Source organism: Apus apus, chromosome 4, assembly GCF_020740795.1.
Source record: "Apus apus isolate bApuApu2 chromosome 4, bApuApu2.pri.cur, whole genome shotgun sequence".
In the NCBI taxonomy this organism is placed as follows: Eukaryota; Metazoa; Chordata; class Aves; order Apodiformes; family Apodidae; genus Apus; species Apus apus.
In genome coordinates, this window is record NC_067285.1 from 70,504,899 (window position 1) to 70,526,117 (window position 21,219).

At 37.7% G+C, this 21,219-nt stretch overlaps 1 protein-coding gene across 9 annotated transcripts in view; it reads left to right on the plus strand.

Annotated features, from left to right (window-relative positions):
* The window catches only part of TRIM2 (tripartite motif containing 2), an 88,781-nt gene extending 67,562 nt beyond the window's left edge, over nucleotides 1-21,219 (plus strand). For 8 of the 9 annotated variants that reach the window (XM_051617382.1, XM_051617386.1, XM_051617384.1 and 5 more), the window contains 6 exons: nucleotides 3,384-3,487; nucleotides 4,721-4,888; nucleotides 11,092-11,272; nucleotides 12,920-12,990; nucleotides 15,645-15,785; nucleotides 16,792-21,219. In XM_051617382.1, the coding sequence (XP_051473342.1) occupies nucleotides 3,384-3,487; nucleotides 4,721-4,888; nucleotides 11,092-11,272; nucleotides 12,920-12,990; nucleotides 15,645-15,785; nucleotides 16,792-16,944 (818 nt within the window). In that variant the 3' untranslated portion in view covers nucleotides 16,945-21,219. The remainder of the gene's footprint in view (nucleotides 1-3,383; nucleotides 3,488-4,720; nucleotides 4,889-11,091; nucleotides 11,273-12,919; nucleotides 12,991-15,644; nucleotides 15,786-16,791) is intronic. The other variant, XM_051617378.1, reaches the window with a different exon arrangement.

A 21,219-nucleotide genomic window follows, 5' to 3' on the forward strand; every position in this document is an offset into this window, starting at 1 on the left:
AGATCCTTTTGTCTTTCAGCTCTATCTGCCATGGGATAGGGCACTTTGAGGAAAAAAGAACCAAGGCTAGGGAACAGGAAAACAACTCCTTTATACCTGTGTCTGCAGTATGTAGGTACACATTTCCATGCCGCTTACTTTTGTCCTTTTTTTTTTTCAGTATTATGTAGAGAACACATCAAGAAGTATGTAAAGTGTTGTAGACAGGAAATAAATGGTCCTTACACAATAGGTTATGGCTATTTGCAACCTATGAAGTGTCCTCATTAATCCCTAATCTTTCTGCAGGGTTTTTGTCTCTCATTTCCTTCCTGCTGAGGGCAGTGACATAGTTTTTCCTTGGGTTTTAGGAAGCTGGTAAATCTAGGTTAGCAAGCAAGGAGGTTATTATTAGTAAAACAGATTGAAATTATGAAGCCTTTTATGTGTACTAGATTGTCTTGAGCTGAAAATGTATACTCTTGTTGAAAGCATATCTGCAAAGCTGAATTAATTTGTTTGTGCAGGTTACACTCAGTAATACCAGAAGGAATTAGACAGGGCTAAGGAAATCTGACTGTTTATTTAGAGAACTGGATACAAAGATGGTATAAAAAGAGCTGTTCCACAGGCCACAGATCTGCTTCCTAATAACTCTCTTCAGCTTGTGCTTTTGAAAAACCTGCTGTCCTCTCCACATCCCAAGCATCTTGTCACAGAAGTTACAGCAAAATATCTTTTACTCCATTGTGCCCTGTAGTAGCTCAGAACAGGAGGGAGGTAAGGCTGGGCTTTCATCTCCAAACCAGGCTGTTTGGGAAACACTGGAACAAGAATCCCACAACTGTTTCCTAGCCCCATCCCTGTGCATTTGAGATGTTGGTGCCTCCCTAGGCTAAGGAGTGATGGGTGACTGCCCATAATGGAAAGAAGAGAAAGCATGGGGTGCCTTGATACAGAGGGATGGTATCATGCAATGAGAGATTTGCTGTATCAGACAGGTATTTTAGAAGGCTGGAATCTCTACTTACAGGAAGGAGCTATCATCCCTTGGTATTAAAGAGTCAGCTGCAGGATCCTGCTTTTCCAGGGGCTGGCGTACTTTATTACAAGATTTCCTCTCATCATCTGAACTGCTGCCACTACCTGTGCTTGGATTCAGATCTTTGCTGGCATAGGGAATTATTCAAATCATAAAGTTCAAAGTTATCTGTTATCCTCTTGAACATAAGTTGGGAAATAAGGTATGTTTCCCTAACCTCAGTTTTCTTCCTCAGAGAAATTTGTGCCACTGCAGAGTGGACTGTATAATTTACCTGTCTACAAATTAGGATCTCTGAGATGGGTTTAATAGCTACAAAATGCTATGTACAAGGACTCTGCATGGAGCTGAATTTCATCTGCACGCTGTGTTAATAAAATACTATTCTTAAACTTACTGTGAAATCTGACTATGGCATTCTTGGATAATTTCTTCTGGTTTTCCTTTGATGTATGTTTACAAGGTCCCACTAAAGAATTCTCTGTGTAACTCTTTATATAGGTCTCTCTTATCTCTAAAAATGAAATTTCTGGACTTTCAAGAACATTCTTTTAAGGGTAAAGACCATATGTTTGTGCTAGTTGGTTCCAGATGCTGTAACTTGCGCCTCTTCTTTTCGAACAAATGTTTTTCCTTTGCTCTAAGTAGTAAAAGGAATGTTTCTCCCTTTTCATCCATTGTCTTTGGCTAAAAGGCAAAAAGTAAATTTATCATTGGCATATGGTGGAAAAAAAATTACTGCATGCATCCCTCAGGCACTGCTCATTAAAAAGGACACCAAAATGGCTCCAGCGTGGGTAATGTAATTGGTGTGTAACTCACTATTCCCTGAAATGTACTTTCCCCTTGCAGTACAAAACACAACAAGTATTTGCCTTGTTCAGAAGATGTCAGCATATGGAGTTCAAGAAAACAAGCACTGAAACAAAGGGACATGCTCGTAGCATGAAATGCAGAGGAATTAAGTGTTACTTGTGAGCCAGTGACAGGAAAAAGGCAACCAACAGCCATCACTCACAGCAGAAGGAAGGGGTGTTAATAGTGTACACTGCCCTAATGAAAGCTAAATACAACTTAGAGCTAATATGCATGTCTTATATTGGGCATCACAGTCAGAATAGTTTTAATCACTGAGCTCCAGGATATTTTGGACAGACTAAAATAAAATACAACTTTTGCAGTTAAAACCATGAATTGAAACCCACTAATGTCTAATACACAGCCAGTGAATGCTTGTAAAAATACTTCACCAGGAAAAATAGTGCTGCATCCAAGTCTTGGAAAGAACAGCCTTTTTGTTTCAAAAGTCATTCATTCATTACGAATACACTTGGGATCTAAGATTATAAATGCAGTCTTGTCTGAAGACCCCTGAGCATCCTTTACAAACAACAGAGGAATCTGGATACACTTTCTGTGCTCCATGTGTAATTTGGATCAGCCACTTTAGGACTGACCTCTTAAAGACATCAGTTACTATGTGACGCTCCTCAGAATGTCTCAGAAAAAAACAACTAAGTAATGAGGCATCTAAACTTAATGAACTTCTGTGAAAATTTGATGTTTTACAGCTCCTTGTGTCCTTAACCCACTGGGAAGAAGAAGACAAAGTTTAGCATTTTGTCTTGGTAAAAATGGGACCTCTCAGTGTTTGTATACTGCTTTATTAGAATTATTTAAGGTCTTTATAGAAGAATTCAGTCTCCAGGTGTTGGTCTTCACTCGTCCACATTCCAATGATTCAAAATGAGTTGTTCATCTTAGTTTCCCTTCTAAGGAAATTTTTAAAGCCTATGACTGAAAACTGTGTATGAGTGAATAGGAAACTTCCCTGTCTTGAAATGGTCCCACACAAAGTGGTCCCTGATATATTTTATCTCAACTTTGTGACTTCACTGAGGAGATTTAGCTTGTTGTACTAAAACCTTGTAATCTATCCAGGTTCTTATCTTAGCCTCTGTCTATATGTTCCCACAATACCACCCCTTTCATTGCCTTGTCAGTCGGATAAAAATCCACGCTTTTTAAAAAAAGTCCATGACTTATGAAAAAAGTATTTTACTAGTTCTCTCATGCAAGAGGCAAATTGGGAAACTGATTTGTGAAGGCCAAAGAGGTAATTACACTGATGGAGGTGTAGATGGCATACATGGCAAAGAGTAAGAACAATTCCTTCTTGTACTTCCAATTGTGGATCTGTTACTGAGATGGTTCTTTGAAGTTGTAGCAGTGATAAGAATTCTTCAAATTAGAAGAGTAGATAATAGATCAAGGATGTAATAAATGCATGTGTTGGCATTTAGGTCCTGACTGATTAGTCCTGTCTAACTTGATTTCTTATGTGCTTTGTGTTCAATTTTAGGCACCAAAGGAAGAAACAAAGGGGAATTTACAAATCTTCAAGGTGTAGCAGCATCTACAAATGGAAAAATATTAATAGCAGACAGTAACAACCAGTGTGTGCAGGTATGAGGATATGCCACTTAGAGAATTTTTCTTTCTCTCCCTTCCTCCACACCTCTGCCTTATTTGTAGTAAAGGAAAGGCATGTTTTGTACAATTCAAGAAGATAATAGAAAATAAAGAGGAAGTCCAAGTTGTTTATCATCCATTATTATTCTTGACCTGCAGCTATCTTTTTCAAATCTACACTATATCTAGTATGTATATCAGAGTTTATTTTCCTTCCCCATGATGTTTGGCAATGCATAAAACAAGTGGTCTGATAATCTGCAAAAATACCTTTTGTAAATACAATGTTACATTGTAGATTTATCACTCAGTTTTTCCAAATATAAATCTAGGGGAAGGTGCCACAAATATAATTTCTTAAGCAAATACAAATATAAAAATAAACATGTAGATGTCATTTTCAAATGACTTAGCTTTCTTAATTGATTTTTCTGTCTGATATAATGATCAAATCTTTTCTGTCATAGCACCCCTGACACCTGTGATTTCTTGGCTTCTTTAACCTGTGTGAAAATCAAGCTATGTTTTTTCTTTTGCTTGCCATGTATCTTTTTTACCATTAACAGTTTGTCATCACTCTTTAGGCTGCCCGTGTGGTAGCAATGAACACGGGATCAGGGTGTGGCTTTGTCCTTCAGTATGTGAGAAGCAGCAAGCCACATGCAGTAAGAATTCACTTCTAGGCCTTTTCAAGGAGACAGAGCCCAATGTTCATCAGCACCCTCACACTTCCTAGTTTGCAGCCAGCTCAGAGGAACTTCACCCTGGACTGGGGACTCCTTATCAGTGGACTGAATTTTGCATGGCTAAAGCATCTCTCAGGAATTTTTTTTTAGGTCCTATTCCTAGCTTTTCTACAGAGTTATTGTTTGAATGTGGTTGAGTCACTCTACCTCATTTTTCTTGTTTCTAATATGGGAATAATACCACTTCCTTCCAACTCAGAGGGACATGGTGAAGCTTAATTCACTAATATTTGTAAAGTACTTTGAGATAACTGAAGAAGCAGTGCAATTTAAGTGTGGAGAACATTTTTATTTTGAAATTAGAGTCCAGGTCAAAGCCTCTTCTTAAATTAGGCTTTCATGTCTGGAGTGTGTGAAAGTGCTTCATGTTCTTAACCCTCTTCCTGACAATAGTGTTAGTGACTTGCTAAAATCTAAACTCTGAGAAATATATGGTATTACTATGCAGACTTAAGTTTAAAATGCATTTCTTCTGTTACAGATATTTTCCAATGATGGTCAGTTCAAAAGCCGTTTTGGCATACGAGGAAGGTCTCCTGGCCAGTTGCAGCGGCCAACAGGAGTGGCTGTGCATCCCAGTGGTGACATCATTATTGCAGATTATGATAACAAATGGGTTAGCATATTCTCATCAGATGGAAAATTTAAGGTATGAGTTACCCTGTGAACTCTCCTGGGCTTTCTCCATCTTACAAAGGAATGTGAAGTAATGGGGTTTGTTTGTTTTGTGGTGTTGGTTTTATTTTTCAAGAAACAACGTAGTTTGTTTATAACAGTCCAAATTCCGTTGTTGTGATGTGGAAACCTACAACACAGCCATGTTGCATAATTAATGGGAAGAGGTCACAGCTGTGATGCTAATGTTATCCCAAATAGAAACTATATGTTTTATTTTACAGTTCTATGTACTAGGTGATTGAATGTCATTCTGTAACTTATAGTTGAGGATAGCTAAGGTAATTGAGTCTAGTTGGACTAGCTCAACAGCCTGCCTGTCATTAGCATTCTGATTATACAAAAAGCTGTGTGCATACATGCATATACACACACGCAGGCATAAAAAGTTATGAGGAGGACATAAGGCTCTTCAGTGACACATGGAGGAGAAAAATAAGGTAGCAGACTGGTGATGGCTTCCTCTATTTTTATTCCATATGTATCAGCAAATCAAGTGTACAATTAATGTATGATCCTGTTCGTAATAAACGCAAGGAAGGGCAACCCAGGATGTTGTTCCAGTGCTATAGCATAAACAAGTATGTTTTAAGTCGGGTGACGTGCACTGGTAATAAAATCTTAGGTCTCAGAAATCAGAAGTTCTGTGAAAAGCACACCTCTTATTTTCATAGCAACTCTTTATAGGAGTAAAACAAGAAGGTAGCTACTACATTACACTGATGCTTGCCAACCTGCACTATTTGTTTTGCTTGGGTTCAGGTGCATTTCCAGAGAGAATTAAAGGTTGCCTCAATTTGGTTCTGCCTCTGAATGCACCAAATCTGGTGATGCATGCTAGAAATAGTCACCTATAGCAGAGCTTAGCAGTACACGCTGCTCAGTGAGATAAAGAACCTGCAGGGAAATTTCTACCATTTTTACTTAGCTTTAAAATCCTGCATTGGAGAGAAATTGCCTGTTTGGCTAATTTTCTGGTAGCCTAATGACCAAAAAAGCTCAGATCCTGAGCTGCTCACACGTACCAAGAAATGTTCTTCCTTTGAGTAGTCTTTGCAAAGTGACAAATGCTATAGCAAACAGGCAATAGTACTTGCATAGTCCTCAATAACCCCCAGCTGAGAAACAGATGTGCATGCTTTTAAAAGTATTCAGATCCTGTGTAGACTTGAAGCTAAAATAAAATAATAATAATATGCAATGCATATGCAGAGACTATGAGATTTTCCTTGTTGAGTAGTAGAAAAACCTTGGTTTTGGCTGAAGTCCTTGTATGAAATGAAGACACCAAAACCAAACCAAAGAAAGATGTAATTTAGTTAGGAATCCAGATACTCTGAGTAACCTAGGTGTATTTTAAATAATTATTAACTTCTTTAATTTGAGCTGGCTCAATCTGGACACAGAGGGCTTTTTTCCTTCCTTCTCAAGACATGCTGTAAGTCCAGCATTTGCCAGTTCTGGAGGAAAAAGGTGTGGCTCTGGAGGAGCCAGGACCTATGTGCTATACCCAACCAGAGACAGGTTATAGACAGGGAGACAGGTATTGAAAAAGAGAATTCTTAAGATAGTTCCTCTCATGTGGAGTCTAGCTTTGTTTTTAGTCAGTGTGTTTCTTGGATTGCAAGTGCTGTGTAAAGTTGACAATGATTGTGTGGTTAATAGGAGTTAATGCATCAGACTTTATAGGTCTTGGGACTAGATTGATTAGATGAGAGATGCAACATCAATGATAGTACTATTTTTAGATTGAATGCAACAGGCTATATTTATGAGAGAAAAATATACAAATGTTTGTAGAAGCATTTTCTGTATGGAGGGCAGGTGTAATCATATAGTTGAAGAACAGGACACGGTTGTACCAGATCTAGCCTAAAGGAATCTGTAATTTCTTGTGTTGGCAATGGTAATTCTTTCAAGGGTTTTGTCAGATTAAATTGGGCAACACTTGCTTAGATACACAGAAAGGAAGATTAAGGGATAATGGTGTTTCCCTTCAAAGGACTATGTCATTGTATATGATCTCTGGTGCAAGTGGTCTACTAGTCATTAACTCTGCATTATCAGAGACTGTTCTGAACTTAATCTAACTATTTTTGGTTTTGTCCCCTTCTGTATTTACTTACACTTACTCTCCCTTAGTAGCATTTTAATAGTTGTGTGAGCCAGAAGGCAAATTTTCCCTGGATCCAGGCCCAGGCATCTCCCTGATTACAGCACCGGGCTGACTCACCCCAGCAACCTCCACTGCCAGGCTGAAAAGTGTCACCTTCCTCAGTTGCTGGTAGCAACAGAAACAGCTCCATTTTCTCAAGGCTGTAAAACTTGCATTATGCGGAGGTGGACAAACCCTAATCTAAGGTTACACCAAAACACAAGTCTATTAAAATTAAAATTAAAAGCTGCATTACCCTGTGAATGATAAAGCCTCAGATGGGGTCTTAGGAACTGGGGCTTCTGTTTCTGGCTATCCACTGGTCTCACAAGTGACCAGCGATCTTCCATTTCACTTCCCAGTGCTTTATTTTCCTTATCTATAAAAGGCAGATAATGGTGCTGGCTTACTCTGAAAATCACTCTGAAATTGCTTAAGAAAACTGTTTTAGAAGACATTGCTAGGCTCATTAGAGAACACGTGGCGAAGCAACAGTATCAGCTTCTGTGCCAGTGGTGGTGCTCCAACCTAGTGAAGGAACCAGGAAACAGAGCCAAAGGAATAATTCTTGGTCCTCTGAGGAGGAAAGGTTGTATCTAAGAGATCTTGTTATCAGCCTAACAAGGCTTCAAGTCTAGTTAAGATCAAGTTTAGATGAGTGGGAAAAGATGAAACATTATACAATAGATTTTTGTTCTTTCTTGCCTCATCAGAAGAATTAAGGGAACTGCTTGAAGCTGGTTGCGTGTTCAGATAGTAACAGTTCTGTGGAGTGTGATTAAGTGGTTACTGTTGAATTAAGTCACATGAATGATAAATCAATTTGTTTTTCAACATTGCGATGTGTGACAAAGCTATATCTCCATATCAGGGAAGTTCTCAAACAGGAAAAGTTGGGATGTCAAAAGGCTGTAAATTCATTCCTGACAATCATGCACCTTTCAGGCAGCAACAAGACTGATGGAGTTAAACTTAAAGCCCTAACACACCTACTTCTACAGTCAAAAAGTCTTTATAAATTTTTATGTAGGCTAGCTTTTTTTACCTCTAGTAATATCCCACAGTAGAGTATTTTTGACCCGGGTAGGTTGACTTCATAAAGACATATTTGCAAACCAGTCTAAATTCATAAGAGCCTATAAAATAAGGGACACAATGTCCTAGACTGAATTCAGTTAAGCACATTATTTGTATTAAGGGTTCAGATGATTCATTATACTTTATTCTTTTCTAATGGCAGAAAAGTTTGAAAATACTTCCATTCATACACTTAACAGGAGTGGCTGGGTTTCATTTTCATAATGTTCTGTTCTAAATAATCAAACCTGTAATTCTAAGAAACCTTCTGAAATAAAAATATACAAAGCATATGTTCAGCCAGACCCAGTAATGTGTCATCAGCATATTTTGATCTAAACTGGAAACAGAAATTTTTAGCAAAAAGCACTGCAAACTCTAACTGGACATAATGTATTTCTGCCTGCAAATTATATTTTAAATCCTGGTCCAAGAATAGTGATTTTTATTGCTCTTCTCAGCACTGAGTACCCATTAATGTAGTACATGATTTATTAATGATTTTTTTTCATATGTATTTACATGGGCAGGAATACACTGTACTCATGAGTGAATCATTTTTCCATAGGAAACCTGGAAAAATGGTAAGGAGGTGGTGCAGTGCACAATCAGACAAGCACACAGGCATCCGAAAGGAAAGAAGGGAACATGATTTAATCACCCCAAAGGAGATAAATAAACTGATTTGCATTTCATTTATGTTTTTGCTGCTCTGTTGTTACGTAAGCCTGAATACATTTTGTAGATTTGCTCATATCTTTCCCCTGGTGAACACAAAGTCATTTTCAATAGTTTTCCCTGGGGATATTTTAGTGTGATTTACTTAGGTGGATTTTACCTAAATATTTAGCAATTTCTAACAGCATATGCACCGGAACATAAAATAGACATGTGATGATTGCATGTTGGCTTAGCACAGTCTTGGAGCTGCAAAATTTACTCCCTTGTGTTTTCTTTTTTTGAGACTCAAAGAGGTGGTATAGTAATGCTGCTGACTGTACCAGAGAGCCTTGGGGAGCCTAGATGGCTTTATTTTGAGATGGATCCTACTTTTTTCCTGCAATCCCACCCATGAGAGTGTACTGAGCTTACTAAAGGTTGTTGAGCTCCTTCAGATACTGACATGGTTGGTTGCTTTGAAAAGATTAGGAAATTGTGGTAAATGAATCAGGTAATGGATCTTTTCCATGCCTTGTATTCTGTCCCATCTTGAGAGTTGCAGGCTGACAGAGCTGCAGCTGCTCCTTACCACTTGCAGGAGAGAGGGGCAGAGAACTCAGCATTGCTTGTTCTAGGTGATGATCTCTCCCACTCTGCAAAGGCAGTGAGGTGAAAAATGGTCTTGTTTCATAAAGAAGACAAATATACAAATATCTTAGTATCTATTTAATCTAATTTTGGTGGAGACAGGAAATTATGTTCTCCAACAAACAGATGGACCTCAGTTTCTATGATGTATCTCTCACAAACCACTACAGATCTGAAAGTTCTGGGATCCATAATTTCAACATGGCTTGTTTGGTGGACTGCCTGTCCAACACAGTAAAGAAGCTGGCAGGAGACCAGACTTTTGGAATCAACCTGGATAGCTGCTTCCAAATCTGTCCATAATTTAAAAACCACCACCACCACCAAAACAACAAACAACCAAAACCAGAAAGGATGCTTCTGCATTTCAACAACAAAAGCCCCAAACAATTAGGTGGTATTTTTAGAATATTTTTTAACTGAGAGGTCAAAGCTTAACTAATTTAACGTAGATTAAACCAGTTTCTAGAATCTGTGCCTGAAAAAATGCAGAATGGTGAAAAATGTCAAATAGGTTGCAAGGCGATCCTAGAATCTTCTTGGGTATATGGGCTCAGGTAGCTCATGGGTTCTTGGAAAGCTTTGCCTCTATTTCTGCTTGCTTTGGGCTGTTGCTTAGGTCCCATTCTTGGCTCCCTTTCTTTTTGATCCTATTAAGAAAGCTTCTAACACTTTCCAATTTATTTTGACAGCTGTCTAACCTTCCTAAATTGCTGTGTGTGAGATCCACCCCATCTCCACTGAAGTTTTTTCCATTGAAACAATATGGAATATTGCATACAATTCCCCTCCTGTTGCTAATTATGATGGAAGATTTTTTTGGTAGTCATGAGGCCTATTTTAAATGATGAAAATTATTTAATCTACCTAAGACAGGAGCAAGCTTTGATTTGTTTAGTGTTTCAAAGATCATTTTATTTGCTGTTTGGCAACACAATCCCACCTCCTTCACAGGTTTCAGCAGACACTTCAGGTGTTTAAGTAGCAGGTGAAGCAATCCTACATGGATCTGGTGGAAGATGTAAAGGTTAGCCTGAGTTTTAGCTGTGCTCAAATTCCATCAGCACTCAGAAGCTGCATGGTGTCTCATTCACCCAAGAAACGCAACAGCCTACATCCCACCCAGCTCTGATGCTCCAGGAGTGAGGTCTGACTGCTTTGATGTAGCAGGCAGTGGTAAAACATGTTTCTTCATCTAAAACCACATGGTCATTGGACTCAGCAATAGAATGAAATAAGAGGCAGAAGTCCTTTATGCCTCTCTGCCTGTCCCGCTGGTATACTAGTGCTGGCTATACAGCCACTTGTGATGGTTTCTGACAGCTGCTGTAGTTTATCAAGACACACAAATCTGATGACTCTTTTTTCTCACAAGTTGTATATATGGACTTAGTTGCTGAAGTGGCAGATTTTCCTCTAAAGAAGGGACATACAGAAAACAATCTTTATTTTCAGCTGAAGAAAACAATCATGAAGTATACAGTAAGAGCTGATAAAAACAATCACTTCCCCCTGGGAATTTTTTGATGATAAGAATGCCTCTGCAACCTGCTATGTTTTATAATACAGTCTTTGAACTGTACTAACTTATTTCTATAATATCAACATATTTTTCTGTTTTGTGTTTTCTCTTTTAGGCCAAGATTGGATCTGGAAAGCTCATGGGCCCTAAAGGTGTTTCTGTGGATCGCAATGGACACATCATTGTAGTGGACAATAAAGCATGCTGTGTCTTCATCTTCCAGCCAAATGGGAAAATAGTCACCAGGTTCGGTAGTCGAGGAAATGGTGACAAGCAGTTTGCAGGTACACTTGATGGTAATATGTAAATCCCCTTTTCTTGCCTCTTCTGCTCACATTTGCATGAAGTTTGAGCATGTTGAAGACGCTATATCCTACTTGTTTTTGCTGTGGGGGAAAGGCTCTACTAAGCATAGAGTTCCTATTCACTTTACCATTTGTTTAATTGGTCAGGAAGACTGCAACATCTGTGCTGCAAGTGTAGCTGTAACAAGATTGTTTCATCTACCTCTCTGCCTGGAAGCATTTCAGATCAGTGACCTGAGAAAGACTGATTTAATTAGCATTTTATAAATGCTTGGAAATGCCCACACTCAGCTGTTCATGACAATCAACTAAAGCACCGTGCTTTGTGTTTCCCAGACCAGATACACATTAACCAATGCCCTAAGTGGTATCTTCCCATTAGAAAATGAGTGCAATGGGGTAGTATTAAGATAGAGATCAGGAAGAGACATTTATGCAAAAGAAAAATGCCAATTTGAGGAAACTGCCATTTACATTCAACTGACTGCTTGCAGTTAAAACATGCAATCAAGTTTAAAAAATAAACATATATTTAGAGTGAATAGCTGCTCTTTCAAAATTTGAAATTAAGATGCCAAATTATATATGGAGGTGTTGGGTCACTCTGAGTAAGTACTTATTGATTGGTCTGATGTTCTGACTGGTTCACAGCATAAGAGAAACAGCATCCATGGTATAACTGCTATTATCTTAGTTGAGATGTCTTGCAATGTCTTATGGCACAAGTGCCATATATATAGTTTATGAAAGCTTTGGCTCTAACACAGCTACGTTTCACCAAAATTTTCTGGGAATGTCCAATTTCTGTAATTTTGAAATTTGTAAGAATACCTCCTGAAAACAAGTGTGCAAATACTCTGTGACAGTGCATTTGAGAAAGTATTACCTCTTCTTGGTGGTAAGCTACACAGATCAGGTGAATTGTCACTACTTGAATGTTTTCACTGTGAAGGTTTTCACCCTTTTTACAGCTTACACTGATGTACTATGAAAACTGAAACTGAGTTCTGATCTGTTTAATAACTCAACATAGCACCAAGTATTTTGATTCAGGTACTTGTCTGTTTTCAAGCTGGAATTTGTTTTTTATTCAAGTTTGCACACATAGTTCAATATACAATTTAAATCAAAGAAATACACTTTTCTCCCTGACAGTGTTCTTCTAAGTAACTTTTATATTTGTCCTAAAACTTTTTTGCTTAAAGGCTTTTAAGAAGTGAGAAACACAGAAGATTTCAATTAAGTCTTTCCATGAACATTTTTGAGAACTATTTTCAGTGTATACACAATTTTATGCCTAAGCAGTACATGTTTTGTCTTGTTAATAAGTACATAAATATCTAAATAGTCATTTGTATATGAGAGAGGAAGAAATTAACAATGCTTGTTGATAACAATAGCTGATAACTGGCTGGAAAAGAAATTATTTGTGTTTATAAAAAAGCATGCTGATCTTTCTAAAACATGAAATGAAATTACTCTTACTTTGACATTCATATTCCCGAGTTGACTGTTTTTGCTCAGAAGTTAAATATAATATTCTGGCAGGCTTTTTTTTTTTTTAATTTAAGCAAACTTTTTTTTTTTTTGGTAGTAGTATTAATTTTATTAAATATTTTGTCTTCCTCTGCATTGCAGGTCCTCATTTTGCAGCTGTAAACAGCAACAATGAAATTATTATTACAGATTTTCATAACCATTCTGTCAAGGTACTGTCAATTAATCACAACTTGGAAAGCTTTTTATTTTATCATGGTACTGTCTTGGGGAAAAAAAAGTATTGTTAAAAACAAAGAAGTTGCACTCTATATGTATGAGGTCTGATGTAAGGACTGCCTATTCAGAGACCTTTGCTTGCAGATCATTGCTTAATGGGGATATACTCCTTTGCCTTTGATGCCACTGCAATTCAGTTGCTTAAATGCAAGTTTTACCTGAGATAAATTATACCAAATTCATTATTGTTGTTAGCTCTCTGCCAAACCTGTTATTTACCCTATATTCTTTCTTATTTTAGGTAAAACTGGTAGTTGCTTTTGAATTTCTCATTTAAAGTTTCCTACAGTTCTAGTTGAATATAATTCTAACAAAGTCAAGATACCTGGCAATCTTTAATTCCATGCCTGTAAGCTTTAAGATTATTGGATCCTTTTACAATATGGTACTCTTAACAACTCTGAAACACAGACCATTGGTTTTTATCCAGTGCCTCCTGCCCTGGGCAGAACTGGCCACTAATCCTTGCACCCCTGGGAAGCCCTGATTCATGGCCTGCTAAACGGTCATGGAAAGATAGGGTGGTATGTTTGTTTATCCCAGTAATAAGCCAAAACAAGAATTCATGTTGAGATGTCATGTGATGGAAGATGTGTATGAAGGAGATACAGGCCATTTCAGAAATTAGTCACCTCTGCATGTTTGTTCTCAGGCCATGAAATTCCCTTTCAGTCACTTCCCACACTCTTTTCTCTCCCTCAACACACACAGCAGCAGCAGGAGGACACAGGCAGCAGAACCCTGTCCTACCCAGGTTCCTACCCAGGTTTGCAGGCCACGTGTGCCGGTCCCAACACGCACCAGTGAAATCCCTGGGATTTCACCTAATGGCTGCCTGCTCTGATGGAACACAAAGATGAGGCCCTCAGTCCAGTTCTTCTGTGTTCATTACTGAAATGATAAATCTTACATATGCACCTGGAATAGGAAAGCACTGAGCACAGACACCCTTAGGTTCTGAGCAGTGCTGAATCATCTACCTTCTGAATGGGAACCTTGCTCTTGTATCCTTTTGGAATTAGAAAGGAAGTAGCTACTCATGGTTTGGATTACAACAAAGAAATCAACACTGCTGCAGGAGCCCTACAGTCAATTGCCTCCATGGTTTAGCAGCAGCAAGTCTCTGACTTCATAAATTACCCCTACACCAGCAGGGCTTGCCATGGTAACAAGAATGACTTCAGAGAGTTAAAAACAAGGGCAAGCTAAAATGAAAAAAAGCAAGTAAAGAGAGTCAAGAAGTGTGGCATTTAACGAATTTATAATTATTGCCTTCCTAATGAGAACAGAGTGTTCCCGTCTGTCTCTGGTGTGACTCAATGGCATTAGAATGTTATTTGTTACAATTTAGTACTACTGGAAAAGATTCTGATTTTTGTAGTGGGCTCTAAATCAGTACAGATAATTGCTGACACTCTGGAGAGTCAATTATAATCTGGGTGATGCTATTATATTTTGTTAGATAATGGGCAAAACAGCAGAGAATACCTTTCTTTTTCAATAATAAATAAATCTATAAATGAATAAATTTCACCCTTATGGGTCCCAAAGCCTTTTCCTGCCACCAGTGCCTTGAATTCAACATCCTCACTCAGTAACATCCTCTCTTCCCCATGAACCTTCAAGCGTGTTCCTTCCTTCGGGTGTCTTCTTCCATCTTCTATGGAAAATCCAAGTCAGTGTAGGCTTCTCTCTCATTTGGTCAGTAACCCTCCCTGTTTTAACCCAGGAAGAGAGGAATACATCTTTGCCTGTTTTCTTTATTTGTTGGCTTTTACTTTATACTTCCTTTAGTCATCTGAGGCCCCCAACCTGGTACTTCATTAATTTCCTCCCCCAAGTGCTTCTTCTCTGTTCCTTATGGGTGTTCAAGAATAAGATGACTTTCTCATGTCTTTCACCTTCTTAGCACTTCAGTGTGCACTTGTCACTTGTCAGGTCTTTGCATTTTCTTGTGCAACCCACAACCAGTCTCTGAGAACACTCTTGGACTTTGTGGCACAGCTGGACCTGGGTCCAAGATGGACCAAATTAAAAGAGAGGGCTATGGTACTATGTAAATGACAGATCTTGTATCTCATTTGGTCCCATTGGTGAATCCAGGTCACTGACAGAATAGTCATTGATCAGTTCCACATTTCTGCTGTCTAAACCTGTGACCATCATAGAGAATTCAGATGCTGAACCGTCATGGAGAGCAGCATACCATGATTCTCAATGTGTGTTAAGATTATAGAAGTCAGAGAGCAGTTGTCTTTCTGTAGGACTGACTCCCAGTGCTGCATCTGCACTTGGCTCTTCTGAATTCTAGATGCACAAGTTGCAGAGGGGTTCCTGGGGCCCTCCACCTCTGTGTCTGAGCTGAATCAGATCTTAAGTGAGAAGGGAAATACTGTATGGTATAATGAGACTGGAAGGAGAGATGGCACCTTTTCTCCCATCTTCTGTCTCTGTGTGCATGTATGTAGGGGGGTGTGTGTTCCTGGGAACTCTTGAATTCCCAGTTTTGTTAACAGGTGAACTGGTAGTTGTAGATGACTAATATTTATACATTGCCATATTCAGGCTTTTGTTTTAACCCACACAGGTATTTAACCAGGAGGGAGAATTCTTACTGAAGTTTGGATCAAATGGAGAAGGAAACGGACAATTTAATGCACCTACTGGAGTAGCTGTAGATTCTAATGGAAATATTATCGTAGCAGATTGGGGAAACAGCCGAATACAGGTAGAGATTTGTGTATTTCAAAGGTGCTTGATAACTCTGGCCACTGAAGTCTTAAGACTTCAGAAGCAGGATAGCAGCATCAGAAGTGATGTGGTTTCTATCACAACCTTTTAGAATGCTTAATTGCTGGCCTGTTTACTTTTAGAAGTGGTGATGGACATTCTAGACTCTGGGCTTTCCAGTGTGACTGCTGGGAAGTCTGATGGTTACTGTGACCAAGACTCTTGTTTCCAAGTAGTTTCCCAAAAGTTATTTGATGACTTTGGAAACTTACAAGCATTGCTGAGGTAGCAGTAATTTATAATCACCATAACATAAGATTAGAGACATGGAGGAAAATATGAAAAAGTCAATGATCTGAATAGACCCTGAGACAAATGGAGCAGATTTTTATAATATTTTTTAATTGTTGAGACAATATTCTGGTTTTATGTTATGAGAGATGCACTCCTTTTATCTTCCAAGTGCTAATCACAAAGTCACCTTATGTTCCAAAGAATGCCTAATAAATACCTAAGTGTATGTATTATTTGCACTGAATACAAAAATGAGGGAGCTGAATAAGAGTTGATCTCAGGAAGCTCTGTCAACAGTGTAAATGGATTCCTGGTTTTCTCTGTGTGGGAACCTAAGAGTCATGCTGGCCACAACAATATTTGTTAGGAAAACAAGGTGTTGGTTGAGTTCCTAATTGAATTTGGTTTATTGTAGTTGGCTATTTTTAGAACAAGGAACAGCTGAGGTGCTCATTTTTATTATTTCATTGCATGCTTAATTCTTGCCAAAGATATGGCAGCTTTAATTAGTTCTTTTTAATAAGAAAATACATTTGTATAGGGACTTGTGTATTATGAGAATAACAGATCAAGTTCTGCCCTTGTTTGTTCTAATGTATGTCAACCATTTCAGAAATGAGAAGTATAACAGTATAATTGGGAGCAGACTTGTGTTCTCTATTTTTCTTTTTTACTCCTAACATTTATTCTGTGTTTTCTCATCCTCAAAGGTTTTTGATGGAAGTGGATCATTTCTATCCTACATTAACACCTCTGCTGACCCACTTTATGGTCCCCAAGGCCTGGCCCTTACTTCAGATGGCCACGTTGTAGTTGCAGACTCTGGAAATCACTGCTTCAAGGTCTATCGATACTTACAGTAGCAATGAGCTCTGGAGCTGGATTAATCACATACCCTTAAGAAAAGACTGGTCCTAGAGATCCAATGCAGGATGTCTCCTACTTTGAATTAATTTTTAATAATGAAGGAGTCTCTTCTGGACTTCTTGTGTTAATTTCCAAACTTACCTTGTTTACATAAAACTTGCACCTCCTACGTTTCTCACTGAACTTTTTGTTGTAAGGGTTAATACACAGAATCATCTTTAACTGAATTCATGAGGACAATGTGATACTAAGTGCAAACTGCAACTTATGGAACTGGAATTAACTAATTAGGCAAAAATGTGAAAAATTTGGGAAAAGCTTTTTGAAGACTGCGAAGAGCAGCTCCTGCTCAGAGCTTCCAAATTAGAAGAAATATCATTGTTATGCATTATTTAACCCAGAGGTGATCCTGGGAATCTTCTAGATCTCATTATCATGGTAGGTATTACACTTTTAACATTCTTCAGTCTTACTATCTATAACAAGTAGGCCCTTTTAGTATAAGGTTAAGTCTCACAAAACCCGCCTAGCTCTAACTGTTAGACCTAACACAGCTCAATGTTTAGCACTCCGAGAATCAATGCAAATTCCCTACTCATGTGGGATTAATGAAGGATTGTTTCATGTGCTTGTTTTTTACTCTTCCTCTTGCTCAATGTGGTGGAAGGAATTTGCAGAGACCTGACATTCTAAAGCTCTGAAAACACTTAATTGTAGTGATACATTAGTGAAAGCTGAATTTCTGTATAACAACAGACCTTCTGACACCAAACTAGTTCATTAGGATCAGGGTTATTACAATGTCAACTCAATTAACCTCATGTATGCCACTCTTTCCTATGTGTTCATTGCCATGTCTCCTTAAGGCAACTCATTATATTAATCAATAAAATAAAATGCAGCATCACACAGGACAGAAAGCCAGAGAGGTACCCCTATGGAGGACCTACATTATACAACCAAAGGAACTATGGTGAACAGAGGTTGTATAGGAAAGCCAAGGGTTACCAAAGCTGTTTGTTTTTACATGAGAAAAAAATGCATTACAAATACAAATGAATTTGAACCAATTCCTGAAGTCCTTCATCAAAGGGAATTTTGTTAGAGAACAAAATAAGGACTGTGAGATTTGTTCCAATTTGCTTGTATGTATGTGTGACTGATTGACACAAAAATAAAAATAAAAAAGTAAATGTAGGTTATTTCAGCAAACTGGAACATTTGTATGCCATGTGAAAATGGCAGTACTATGAAAACTGTCCCTCCTTCTTCCTGCCGGATCTCTTTACTGTGTTTTTTGTTGAAGTATTAATTTAATTGGAAATGCTTACAATCATACAACTTGGTTCTGTTTGTAATTTTTGGTTTTGTTGTTTTGTTTTTTTTTTAAATGTTAACTTCTCCTTTTTAAAGTAGCATTGGCTTTGTTCTTTTTTTCTAAATCAAATTATCAAAGGATAAATTGCTACTGTAGCCTAATATAGATAGAGTGGTGCTCACTCTTAAACCTCGCTGGAGGAGCTGGTGAGGTTGCTGCCAATGCCTACAATTGTCTGGGAAGTACTGTCTGTCTTTTCTGATTTTTACGGCCTTGAAACAAAACGGCACTGGGTCAGGAACATGGGGAGTATGTTAAGAATGTTTGCAAAATCGAAAGAAATATCTGTTAAATTACTTGTTAAAAGTATTTGTCTTATTTCTAAAAGTTTAAGGTTGTTGTTTCAATTAATTTGAGAAAAACTAATGGTTTTGGGTTTTTTTGGTTTTGGGTTTTTATTTTTTAAAGTTGTAAAAACAAAGACCCCCAAATTCTTAAATGCGGAGTTTGTCTGTTCTGGATTACTGTTTCTTAAATTATGTTTTCTCTTCTTTCCCTTATTTATTTTTCACACATAGAGCAAATTTTCAAATTCTTGTGCAAATAAAAGTTTCCTTATGTCATTGGCATAGATATTTTGAGTATTCAGCTTAAGGTTTGGACTATATAATGCAGCTAAGAAACCTGTAGTAACTTTTTTGAGATGATAAAAAGCAAGTCTGTTATTACTAAGAGAACAAAATATCCTCTGCTTGAACTGAGTTTGTCCTAAAATACTGAAAGTGATATCTCAGTCATTACACAATAAACTATCCTATCAAAAATTAAGAGTTGTAGATCAGATTTTCTGATGTTCAAGTAATTTTCTTCTAAGTGTCCTTATTAGCAACCTTCAGGCAAACAAACAATTTCTGACATTAGAATGCCCTTAAATGGCTAATTTACCAATGAAGAAAAGGTACATAGCATTTTAGCTGTCAGTTATGAATACTATTAATCAAATCTAGCTCCAAATTTGGATTTTTATCATAACATTTTACTAAATTTGCATGGCTTCCACTCAGGAAACATTGCCAAATTTTCTGTTGCCAGGAGCTCTGAGAAACACAGAAATCAGACCCTAACTATATATTGAAACATATACTTAAGATTGTACTATTCCATGTATACACTTCTCTTCAAAAGATTTTCAGTCCCTTTGGCTCAGTAGTGTTTCCCAGGGTTTTATACAACCTATGTCAACCGAGAGCATCCTGATAATTCTGCACACAACCCCCTTAAACCAAGCTGACAGCTATTAGGGATGTGGATTTTTCCTTAAGATTGGTCTTTTGGATTTTCTGACATTATTGAAGTTTCAGACATTATCACCAGAGCAGCTCTTGCTCTGCCAAAAAATGGTTCTAATGCAGAGTTCCTTCAGATAGCAAATTTCAAATAGCTACAATTTCAAATTCAGTGGCATAAGGGAATTCCTTTCCCGGGTCAGACCTTATCTGCGAGGCACCTGGAAACAGAGAAACACATTGCTTTTATGGTGTGCTTCTGAAGCCAATTTAGCTAAAATGCTTGGCTGACAAACCTTACGAACAGCAACCAAAGCAGAAATTTTATTCTAAAAAGCTGACAGATTAATTTATCCTCCAATTAAGTGAACATTAAAATTGCACTGCTTGCTTTGCTGGTTTGTTTGCATTTATTAAAGGCATTCTGCTGCCAGATTTTGGGTATAACCAAACGTTCCCTTGACTTCCCTGGAATGCTAATTGACTAGCAGCATGAATGGTGAAAGTATGTGCTTAATTTAACTAATCTTCAACTCAGAAGTAATCTCAAAAAGTTATGAGATCTTGTGTATTTTGGAGCATTTTAGGACAAACTAGCCAACTGTATTTTCATTGTTTTGTGAATGGAATAAAAGGACCAGTTCAGATAAATCCAACATAAACAGTAGGGGATTTTTACACAGGCTAAACCAGCAGCAATGTAGCTGAAAAAGGAAAATGGTTTAAGAAAGTATTTGCCTAATGTAGATGGAGAGTTATTTATGAGTAAATGCTCTATTGTTCTGTAAAAGCTAGAGGGTTTTCAATTTTATGTCAGTATTTTTTATAACTAAGGATCTAGTGTTGCCATAATGAGAACTACAAGTGCCCAATATGTTGTGTTTGCTATAAAGAAATGACTTTTGGTTGTGGGTGACAGCTAGTTATGAAATCATGATGTACATTGAAAACTTACTGCAGGAATTGTAAGCAGTGATTGTTTTGGCCTGTTTGTAAAGAGTGTGTGAAAGGTATTTGTGCTACGGAGTAGGAAGATTTCTAACAGGTTGTGTTATTCTGATGAATGTACAGCACTTCGGTTGATGTTTGTGAGCAGCACAGCCTTAACCCTGACACTTTTGCTTTGGCTTTATGACATGGGAATGTTCCCTATGCTGCACAGTGTATGGCAGTACCCCCTGTTAGAAATCTCTACCAATTGATACGCTGCAGCTTTCCAGTTCTAGGAGTAAGTCTGTAATTTTTCTTTATTTTTTAAAAAGTTTTTGTACATTCCATCTTTCTAAGTCAATCTCATATGTTTTGTGTATATGTAAGCCTTGCACTCTTTTGACACTCATACTGAAATATTCTTCTCACTTGTTTTTCTTTTTGTTGTTGTTGTTTGTTTTTTGTTGTAATTTTTGGTTCTTTTTCAGTCCCTGTGAGGCTAAATACAAACTTTGTCTCCTTAAGGTCAAGGATGAAAGATGCACATCAAAGTGTTTGTGTGTGTGCGTGCGTGTGTAGTTTTAGCTTCCTGTGTGCCACGGTAATCTTGATGCTTTAGCCGACGATTAAAAGAAAATTACTCTGTCTTGGAAATGTAGGAAAACCAGAGTCAAATGTGTACATTTACCACGCACAAAAATTCCAAATAATAAAAATAAAGCTTGTTTCCTCTGTTA